This window comes from Cornus florida, unplaced genomic scaffold, assembly GCF_030987335.1.
Source record: "Cornus florida cultivar Cherokee Brave unplaced genomic scaffold, ASM3098733v1 CherokeeBrave_3.0.0_Hap2_Chr01, whole genome shotgun sequence".
Classification (NCBI taxonomy): Eukaryota; Viridiplantae; Streptophyta; class Magnoliopsida; order Cornales; family Cornaceae; genus Cornus; species Cornus florida.
In genome coordinates this window covers 72547622-72559101 of record NW_026775571.1, presented here as the reverse complement: position 1 = coordinate 72559101, position 11480 = coordinate 72547622, and the positions used below count along the sequence as shown (strand labels likewise).

Below are 11480 nucleotides of genomic sequence, written 5' to 3'. Positions count from 1 at the left end.
AAGACAGTTATATATTCAATAAAACCATTTTGGGGGTACACATTGCCGAAGCAGTTAATATACAGTTCCACCACAGTTTATGTTGCTCTTAGGTTGTCATCTATATCCTCATCGATTCTCTTCCAAAATACAAAGAAAAAAAGAGGAAAGAAGCCGCAACAAATGAGGCATATAGTGATTGCAAGGCCTAATGAAGGTTCCAATGTAGCATAAAAACCAGTCATGAATGCAACCACCATTGCTCCCATGGCAGCCGTAATGAGCCAAAGAGCCCAGACTCGGCGCTTTATAAGCTTGTGCTTGCACCGATCATTAGCATCAGTATAAGTGAATGAAATTAAGAGGAGAAATACAGCGATAATGGAAAAGAGCATAGCAATAGTATCGGTCACAGCAAAAGCTATGAAAGCTGCCCGTCTTCCTAATACTGCCATGCCTTTGTTTACTCCATCGTCACTTTCAAATCCACCTGGCACCGTGAAACCAGCTGTAAATGTTACCGTCACTATAAGTCCAGCCACTATCAATGCCGTGTCCCCAAGTTCCGTGATTTTTTCTATAAATTCATTTTGTATCTTCGGAGCTTCCTCTTTTTTTTTAGGTACTTTGAATTTGTTTCGGGAACCTTCTGGTGCCTGCATTTTTGTTCTTTGATCATCAGTTTAAAAATAGCAGTGATATTGAATACCAGAATTTGGGGGCAATACCTCCATATGCTTGTGTGGGAGAAAGACGGTTATATATTCAATAAAACCATTTTGGGGGTACATATTGCCGAAGCAGTGAATACAGTTCCACTACAATTTATGTTGCTCTTAGGTCTATATCTATACCCTCATTGATTCTCTTCCAAAATACAAAGAAAGAAATAGGAAAGAAGACGAAACAAATGAGGCATATAGTGATTGAAAGGCCTAATGAAGGTTCCAATGTAGCATAAAAACCAGTCATGAATGCAACCACCATTGCTCCCATGGCAGCCGTAATGAGCCAAAAAGCCCAGACTTGGCGCTTTATACGCTCGTCCTCATCATGATTATAAGTATAAGTGAATGAAATTAAGAGGAGAAATACTGCAATAATGGATAAGAGCATAGCAATAGTATCGGTCAAAGCAAATGCTATGAAAGCTGTCCGTCTTCCTAATACTGCCATGCCTTTGTTTACTCCATCGTCACTTTCAAATCCACCTGGCACCGTGAAACCAGCTGTAAATGTTACCGTTGCTATAAGCCCAGCCACTATCAATGCCGTGTCCCCAAGTTTCGTGAATTCTTTTTTTTTTTTATTTTCTCTCTTCTGAGCTTCCTCTTTTTTAGGTACTTCGAATTTGTTTCGTGAACCTTCTGGTGCCTCCTGCATTTTTGTTCTTTGATCATCAGTTTAAAAATAGCAGTGATATTGAATACCAGAATTTGGGGGCAATGCCTCCATGTGTGTGTGTGAGAGAGTATACATATGTTTAATAAAACTAACTCCATGTGTCATTTTCTCTAGTTAATTGCTCATAGTTCTTGAAGAGACAAACCTAGCATATAAGTATATGATGAGATGAGCAGTATCGTTAGACCTGTCAATGAATTGGATCCGAATCGGATCGATCAAATCCATATTCGATTTGCTAAGCTAACGAATTATTAGATTCGAATCGCTAACGGATTATCGGATTGAATGTTTCAATCCATCTCCTATTTGGCTCGGATTCAGATTCGGATTAAAATCATATTCACTAACATGTATAGTTATAAGGTTAGATAGAATGGAGGATAATTAATTTATAGGATGGTGCATAATATAACTATGCAACCAAATGAATATAGTAATAAATAATTAATATATATATATATATATATATATATATATATAATTCATATATAGTACTATATTATAATGTAATAATAAATATATGTACATATATAATTTTAATTGGATCATTATCGGATCGAATTACTTATAATTTATATCCGATTTGTTAAGATAATAGATTATCAGATTCAGATCATTATTGGATTTTTTTTTTCAATTTATATTTGAATAATCGTGATTAGGATCAAAATCAAATTCATTGACAAGTCTAACTATCATGCATTATTTATTTATGAGTAATGCTACATGCCGCACTAGACCCCATAGGTTGGAAAGTCACACAATTGCCTGAGCAGACCTGCTCTATTTTGTATTTTTATTTTTATTTTCTAATTTTTCTTTATATACCTGATCAAATTTTCTACATAATAGTACATACCACTTCAACAGTAATTTACATGAATAAAAAGTTGCTAAATGTTTTTAAATACTAGCATTCTCTACTTTATGATGTCTAAATAATAAGAGAGCCATAAATACACCTGGTTGCCCACAAAATTATTAGGAACATTATCTTTTTTAATAACATGATAAAAAATTCCTAAAGTTCTTTTTTATTGTATATATGGCATGCAAGCAAAAAAATTTCACAATAGACAAGGTAGATAAGTATGCATCCCTACCCGGAGCCGTCGGTCACGTGTTTCTTTTACCATCAAGTTTTTCTTGTTGCAGGCCTTTTTATCACCGAGATGGGAAAAAAGCTCCCAATACTTCCAGTAGATGGAATGATTAGCAGCAGCAATGTGAAAAGGTGTGTTTCCATCTGTGTCTTTCTGATTTATAAGCTTTTTGCCAAATGAATTTTCTAAGATAAATTTGATTGTTTCCTGCTCATCATGCTCCACTGCAATGTGAAGGATATTCTGGGCTCTAGTGTTAATCATTTCCCAGCAATCTGGACAGCGTGATAATATTTCGTTCATGATTTTTACATTACCTCGACTCACTGCTATATGAAGAGATGTCTTGTTGTCATCTTCATCTGCAACAAGGTACGCCACCGATTCATCCAAATCAAGTAGTTGTCTAACCATTGACGGATTTCTTATCCACGCAGCATAGTGGAGTGGTCTCCATCCATATACATCTGCTTCCTTGGTTAGTGACGGCTTCAAGAGGTATAAAATTTTTACGCATTCTGAAAGACAATGTTATATAACAGGTTCTACGAATTAAAAACCAAGAATTATACAACAGTAAAACGTTAAAACAAGTAGCATTCAAACTTTTTAATTTTTATTTTGATTAATTTTTTTATTTTTATAGTTGGCATGATAAAATGTGAATGCTTACCTGAAAATTAATTTAATATATATATATATATATCTCTTCTAGAAGCTACAAAATTTAAACAGATGATGAGGAAAGATATATTTAGTAATTAGGTACCTTTGTAACCATGAATTGTTGCTGCGTGTAAAGCTGTCCTTCCATTTGGGCCACTGTAAGTTGGTGATCTGCAATTCTCCAAGAATTTGGACACAATCATTGAATTACCTCTCTCCGCCGCCAGGAAAAGGGGAGTCTCCTCGGCGTTATTGGGTGGATGTTCAAACTTGGAGTCTTCTCTTGTCAAAATCTCAACCACATCAACATTGTTTTCATTTCGCACAGCCTCGTGCAAGGCCGTGTCACCCTCCACATTTCTCAACCTCAGCATCTTCTTGGTAGTTCTAGTCCGGCTTTCAGGATCCATGTCTTTTTTCGCATACTTAATAAGTTCCCATACTACGTCGGCATATCCATCCCTGGACGAAATGTGAAGTGAACTGTCACCTTTGTTATTTACCGAACAAAGCAGTGATTGGCCACACTTGTCTAAGATCACTTTCACACAATCCGTTTGGCCGAACTGAGCCGCGACATGGAGGACTGTGTTCTTTTGGGGGGTCACTTGGCCTTCAAGTTGATCAGCATTTTGTGTGATCAGGACATCAATATTTCCCTCCGCAGCAGCCTTATATATGATTCGATCCATCATGTTTGTCACTGCAGTTAGCTATTTGTGATTGTGTTGTGTCTGCTTGGCCGCGTGGGAGTCCAACTCTTGATATTTACACCTTGGAATGATGCTGACTTGGTTAATTGCGTAAGCCATGAAAAATGATTGAATCAACTTAAAACCAATGCACAAGGAAATAAGGAAAAAGCGTTTCTAATAGCTCCACAAGGAATGTCGGTCTAAGATACAGATTAAGATTAATATTGTGGATAAAGGCACTCCAAGTGTTAATATAATATTATTGTCATATTACGGTTATATATATTAGGGTAACATATATTACCGTTGTGTCCAGCTGCTCTTCTTGCACACGGACATCTCTTTCTCATTTCTCCTATTTTGGCCTCTCTGTATAGATTGTTTTAAAAATCTACCTGTTGCAGGAGGGATATTCCATGCCGCTATTTAAGCTCTTACTATAACGGAGTTTTTTTTTATGAATTTTGATGATCCAGTCTTCGACTGTTATTATGATTTTTAAGGCTTCTTTTGATAGACTTTCAAGTCCTAAGTCTTTTATTAGGTCTACAAAGTTATAAGTAGAAAGAATTAGGCACGGACCCACTGGCCTCAGTGGGGAGCGGATCCCCTAATGAATTTTTTCAAATTTACATTATTACCTATTGTTTCAATTAAAATTTTAAAAATGCCCCCACTGAATTTTGTTTTAATTTACATTATTACCTATAGTTTCAACTAAAATTACAAAAAATGCCCCACTCAATTTTTTTCAATTTTCATTATTACCTATAATTTCAATTAAAATTTAAAAAATACCCCAACTCAAAGTTTTAAAATACTCTATTTCACATTGTCACCCCACTAATTTTTTTAAAATTCTTATATTTATTATATTACTTTAAAAATATTTGTTTTCAATTTTATTTATTCTTCAACGGCGCCCCCCTCAACAAAATTCCTAGGTCGGTCACTGTTTGTGAGTCTGACCCACTATTTATTTTTCAGGTTCGCGTCAATTCCAGACATAGCTTGTGTTCGTGCAGAGTAGAGACCAAATATCATCACTCTTTCAGTCATCTATGTAGGATTCTATATTTTATTTTCAGTATTTAGATTTAGACAGTTATTATTTTTATTCATTTCAGTTGGGATTTTATTAGGGGTCCACATGGGATGGATTCCCGAGTTGTATTTTGGAGGATTATTGATATTAAAGGAGCTATTAAATTATTGGATTTTATTGATTTTTTATTTAATTATTATTTTAGTTTTTCTTTCATTATTTATTTATTCTTTATTTATCCATTTGTATTATGCGTTCGTTTACTACCTTAATTGTTTTGATATCCCCAATTTTGAGTATCACAGTTGGTATCAGAGGTTCAAATGTTTCTATGGATCTTTCGTATATTGACTTTCGCGTAGTGTATTCTTTTATATCTTTCGTATATCGACTTTCGCGTAGCGTATTCTTTTGTTTAGAGCCTTATAATTCATTGTATTCTTTTACGGTCCGTTAAATTGCTTACTGATTTTGATCCATCGGCATGTAAGGAAGATAGAGCGTAGGCGTCAAAACCTCTTACCACGGAGATGACGACATAAGCCTCTGGCTGCAATCCAAGGTCATCCATCAAACCCACGCTACCGTTTCGCCACCCACCTCAAGGCCTCAAATCTTCGCATCTAGCTAAAGTTTTGAAACCTTAGTTCTCACTATTTTCATTTTCTCTTCTATTTGGCCCAACTTTACCCACGCATCTGCACTTTTATCACGTGCCAAACTTGCCAATGCTGAATCAGTTTTCTGGGCAACACAACCGACTCCATCTTGAGCACTCTTCACCATCGTGCCTGACCTCCATCACGGATTCTGTATCACTTTTCAATGCTGAAATCGCGTCCTAGAGCTTTTGTAGGGGTGGCAATTTAAGCCCAAACCCGTTAAACCCCCCAAACCCGCCCACTGAAATTAAATCATTTGGGCACCCAAAATTAAGTGAGTTGGCAACAATGGATAAAAAGTGAGTATATACCCATACAATTCAATGATCAAAAATGAGATAAGAGTGGGAACCCATCTTAAGTTCATAACCCACTCAAACAAAACCCTATCTTTTTTCTCTTCATTTCTCTCCTCCCTATTTTTTTTTCTTTTCTCTCTCCTCCCTTTCACTCTCTCCTCTCCTTTTTCTGTTTTTTTTTTTTTTTTTTCTTTTTTTGTGATAATTCTCTCTCTCTCTTCACTCTTCCTCCAATTTTTTTTTATAAAATAAATGACAAAAAATTAATTAAAACTCTTACTCAAAACTCCTTTTTTTTTTAAAAAAAATATGTAATTAATATTGTTGAATAAATTGTATATTGACTTTTTCAAAAATAATTTTTTTTTAAAAAAAAAATTGTAACTCTTGAAATCAAAAAATTAATTAATATTGTTGATTAAGTTGCATAATGACCAAAGGAAAAAAAAAGGAAAAAAAAAAATTGTAATGCTTAAAATCAAAAAATTAATGTAAAAAACAAATTATTAAATTTTGTTTTTAGCTATGAAGCACGGACACGGATACGGGATACGGGTACGACACGACACGGCAAATTTTAAAAAAATAGGACACGGAGACGGCGGGGATACGCCTATAAAATTATATATATATATATATATATTCAAAATATAATTACTAGAATCTTGTACAGAAAAATAAAACAACAACAAAGAACAGAATCAATTTCAATAATTTCATCTCTGTTATAAGAAAAATATAGACAAGACAAAACAGAAAATAAATAAAAAATAAAGTTGATCCAAATTCCAAACGAAGATGTGCAGAAGAGACATAACTATAATGAACTAAATATGCATATGAATAAACATATATACTTTTAGTCTTTCACAAAGTTTTGTTCATATAACTTAAATATATATATATATATATATATATATATATATATATATATCTTGTTCATGAAGAGAGATAATTGAAGAAGCGGAGAGATTGAGAGGAGTGACACTTTACAGAAGTATCTGACCGTGTGTCTGAGCCTCGGACACGCATGTCCAATAAAAAATAATATTTGGACACTTTACAGAAGTATCAGACACGTATCCGACCTTCGGACACGAGTGTCAGTATCCGAAAAGTATCCTACACGGGTATGGGATCCCTGGAAGAAGTGTCCGTCCTTTATAGGTTTTTAGCCATGGATGGTAAATGATTAGAATGGGTTAACCTGTTTTGACCAATTCATTTAAACCCTTATTTATTTATGACTTAACTCGTTTTGACCTGTTCAGTTAAACCTTTATTTATTTATGACCCCATTATTGGTGAGTTGAGAATGGGTTACTACCCATTCCAAATCCGCCCAAACCTCAAAATATCATCACCATAATGGCATTCTCATTACGAACATAGCGCTGCAAAAACCTCAGCCCAAAACTCCGCCGTACACGACCCCACGCTCTACTGACATTTATGCGCGTAGATCTAACGCGCTTAGACGCGCCCACACGCATCTCGTTCTTTTTTTTTTTTTCCCGTTAAAGAACGCATCTGGTTCTGTATCTGCATCCACAGCATGGACAACCTGCAATTTCCGATCAGCTTCGCCGGAGTTCTGTTCTCCTCTGCCGGTTTAGTCCCTTGCTTTCCAGTCTCGCAGATTCTTTTCCTTGGCATCATCAGTCCTTGTCGCCGACCACCAAAACGGCATTTTCATCCCTTACTCATCAGCAACGATTGCGAACCAGACGCCGGTCAACACGCGCCTCTTACGCGTGCCAGACCGTGCTCATAGCCAAGTCACTGGCAAGCGTCTCCACCTTCTAGCCCAGACAACTCCGGTGAGGGCCAACACATCGACACCTCTCAATAGCCGCGCGCGTTCGGGGATGGAACTTCATCGACAAGCTCTTGCAAGGCCACATAGATCAATACAGTTTCTAAACTCTCTCCTCTGGTCTCTGTTTTCTTCGCCTCACAGATGGCCGATGTTCTCTCACCACCGACCGCCGCACCAACACAACAACCACCGGTTACACCACGTACGCGCATACTTTCTTCACTGGTCACTTGCTTTGGGGTGTTCTAGAGGAGAAAGAGTGGAAATATAAGATCAAAGATTCAAAATCCTCTGCACAACGAGTTGTTCGGTCTCTCCAAGTTAGCATTTTTTTTCTAGCGTCCATCATTAATTTGGTGATACTAGTAGGAATTCGTTGTAGCGAGTTATTTAAACCACAATTAGTTATTCATGCACAATATAAATAAGTGAAGGTCCAAGTATTTGATTTTTTTTTTTTTGTTTTCCTCATCGAAATATATGGGGTCTTGAGCTTCAGATTTGGGCCCAACAATAGTCGTGTTTGTCAATGCGCCACTGCATTCTTAAATTTTGATTCGAATTTGATTCAAATCTGGTTCGGTTAAACAAATATAAATTGAAGAAAAATTCAATGTACACTAATTATGGCATTGAATATTATTCATAAAGGTAAAAGTTTATATAAGCAATTTATAATACACTAGGCATGCTTGACATATTGTAGCTTAATTTCATGGCAAGATGACTTGCAGTCTTCTAGTAATCATATGAATCATGGAATTCATCAAGTAGCGACTAAGACAACATGAGCATCACATATTAATCACATAATAGGCATAAAATTTTACATTAATCAACACTGAAACAAGAAATCATTGCTCAATAAACCATATAAGCCAATTCAAGCAAATAATATCATGGAAACCGTACTTGAACAAAAGAGAAAACACTAATTCACTTACAAGGGCTTATGATTTCACAACATATACAAAATCGTACCTCAAAGATGATCAAATCGTAACTCCTCAAAAATTTGAAATGCCTCAATGCCTTCAAGATTGGAACTAGGATGAAGCTCTTGATGAGTAGAATGAACTTTCCTCCTTGCTCGAGTCTCAAATCTCACTAGAAATTTGAAGTGTGTGCACGCTTGATATAGAGAGAAACAAGAGAGATGCATAGAGAAAAAGAGAGGCAGGATTAGAGGATAGAAATGAGGGCCAAAATCTGATTTCAATTCCCTCCACACCTTGGTCCAAGTGGACCCACCTCCCATTTTGAAATGGGTTATTAACCAGTGTTGGTCCCACAAACATGTTATGCTAAGATTCAAAATGGAAGATTGAGACATAACTAACCTTTGGCATTAATATTAGGGGTCCATCGATTGGTGCAATGGTGAAAGCTTGGACTCATAAGCATGGGGATGTGAGTTTGAGAGAATTCACCCTTCCCCACCCATCATTATTTTTCTTTTTGTTTTTTTCCTTTTTTGGGGGGACATTAACATGTCTACGTTGTATCTACATCATCTAAGCCTGTTTTATCTTTTGTTTTTTTCCTTTTTTGGGGGGACATTAACATGTCTGCGTTGTATCTACATCATCTAAGCCTGTTTTATCTTTTGTCACTAGCAAACACTATTCCTAGTCTCTTCCTCATACTTTGATTCGCAAATTTCTTTTTTGTCACGTTTATCATTTATTTCAACTATTTTAGTTACATGAACGTGTTGTGTTTTTTTTTTTTTTTTTTTTTTTTTTTTTTTTTTTTTAATGTCTAACACTCTGTGCCTCGTGTAAGATAGTTGGCCTAATGAGTAATAATGACCGTCCCATAATTTTTAACCTTTTAACCTGTTTGTTTTATTCTATCACCAAGGATGCCACTAGCCTGTCTCCATCTCCATTCCAATTTCCATTTTTTCAATTAAGATGATATTCATCTCTTTCCATTTCCTTATTTCGTAAGCATTTGTTTTTCATAATTTATGATGATGCTTTTATCCAGGGATTTAATTTTTGTTTCTTGTAAGTTCATTTATGCTCTCTGGTTTGTTTCAAGTACTTCATTGGTCTTCCGAGCTCAACAAACTTTCTGCTTTAATCTCTTCCATATGAGATATAGCGCCACACTAAGCATTTAGTCCTCCACCAGAGTTTATTAATGATATTTTGAACATGTATGCTTAGAGTAAAATGCCAGTGTATTTCAGTTTTCTTATGGAATGAGTTCCTCCAAGCTACCAACACCTCCTCCTCCTCCAAATCCATCCCACACCCAGCCCCCTAAGAGAAAATCCCAATTTTTGGATGGAAGGACCACTGATGTTTTGTTCGGTAAAAAATAAAAAAATTAGATGGAAGTGAGAAGAAGAGATAAATGAAATATCACTCTAAAAGAGATTGTGCATTTCTTTCTTTTTATTTTCTTGAATAAAAGAGAAGAGAATAAACTTATAAGATATTGGTGACCAAACGAAAAGAAAATTATTAAAACGTATGATTAAAATAAAAAAAAGATGGATAGTGACTAACTTTAATACTTAATTACTAATAAATGTCTATTTGATGGCATTTTGGTTAAAAAAAAAAAAAAATTTACTTATTTATAAAATATTCTAAAAATAAGTTTTAGAGGACAAAATTATTGATTCATTTTCCATAACCACAAGCTGTTGTGCCACCATTCCACCCCACAACCACCAGTTGCGCCACCATCATTCGCCATGTAATTTCTCTATCTGTCAGAGACAATGGATACGCTCCTCAGTACGATCACAACTCCATCGCAATCGGAGTGTTCGGAGCTGCCCATCACGGCGTCCTCGTCCCGTGCTCCGCCGGAAAATCCAGTCCCGATCCCTACACAGTCGTGAACATCGCATCGTGGATCCTCACCGTATGCGGTTCGACAATCGATCAAGAATTTATGGCGGATGTGGTACAAGCTGTTGGGTGTCTTTAATATATAGGTAAATTTGAAGACTTACACTTTTATTCATAAAAATTGATGTGTGATTACTGCGGATTCTTCTGGGAAGAAAAAAAGGGAAGAGGAAGGAGGAAGGATAAAAAATAAAAATAAAAAAATAAAAAATAAATAAATAAAAGCAAACCCAACTCTGAATTGATTATAGTGCACAATGAAATCATGGATTTGAAGATGTAGACAAAACAACTTTCATTACTGCTTTAAGTAACTCTTGCTTTGTCCATGATGAAGATCATTAGAGTGAGACAAAATATGATTAATGGACAGAGACTTTTTTTGAAGAGAGAGAAGTGATAGACAGAAAAAATAAAATAAAATGCTTGCTTACATCAGCAGAGGGTATTTTGAGATTTTTATAAAAAAAATTGGTCAAAGTTGATGATTATAGGATAATTTACTCAAAGAATGAATAATAGAAGAAATTATAAGTAATTTTTTAGCTTAGCAGAAACAAATTTTCTAATCTACCGGCTACCATCTCTACCCTTCCGCTACTAAAGGTCCCGCTTGTAAACGAATGTAGTCGGCTTGAATCGATTCCAGTACTTCCACTACATGCACTTCGATCATCGACATTTTCTTATCGCCCTGTTTTTTAGACAAGTTTTCTTCTTTCTCCCTTAAAAAGAAAGTGGTGGACCTACCTCCACAATAATGATATTGATATTAGAATTCGACGAATCATCATCATCACCATCAATAAATAAATAAATACATATAATAAATAGTACTTCACAAGAGTCCATGTATGGAATAGAACTATACAAGTCCTCCCCAAGTCTTCTCGGTCTCTTTCAACAAATTGATGGCTATTCCAAAGTGTTTGTTC

The 11480-nt window shown here is 35.6% G+C and overlaps 1 protein-coding gene across 3 annotated transcripts; it reads right to left on the bottom strand.

The window, feature by feature from the left end:
* Positions 1-8870, bottom strand: LOC132300347 (uncharacterized). 3 transcript variants are annotated; one of them, XM_059797381.1, is made up of 4 exons: positions 8657-8870; positions 3259-3929; positions 2490-3007; positions 1-635 (listed from the first exon to the last, which is right to left on the bottom strand). In XM_059797381.1, the coding sequence occupies exons 2-4, from the start codon at positions 3848-3850 to the stop codon at positions 78-80; spliced, it is 1668 nt and encodes a 555-aa protein (XP_059653364.1). In that variant the 5' UTR covers positions 3851-3929; positions 8657-8870; the 3' UTR covers positions 1-77. The 3 variants fall into 3 exon arrangements, with proteins under 3 accessions (XP_059653364.1, XP_059653371.1, XP_059653379.1); XM_059797388.1 differs by lacking the exon at positions 8657-8870 and adding an exon at positions 5419-7015; XM_059797396.1 differs by lacking the exons at positions 1-635; positions 8657-8870 and adding an exon at positions 718-1356 and having other exon boundaries at positions 3259-7007.
* Positions 8871-11480: the final 2610 nt, after the last annotated feature.

Excerpts from the sequence above, each read along its gene's own strand:
- LOC132300347 (XM_059797381.1), bottom strand. The coding sequence starts at position 3,850 with ATGATGGATCGAATCATATATAAGGCTGCTGCGGAGGGAAATATTGAT. Across the intron at positions 3,008-3,258 it reads AACAATTCATGGTTACAAAG|AATGCGTAAAAATTTTATAC; the intron begins GTACCTAATTAC and ends ATTGTCTTTCAG. Across the intron at positions 636-2,489 it reads CACGTGACCGACGGCTCCGG|GCACCAGAAGGTTCCCGAAA; the intron begins GTAGGGATGCAT and ends ACAAAAATGCAG.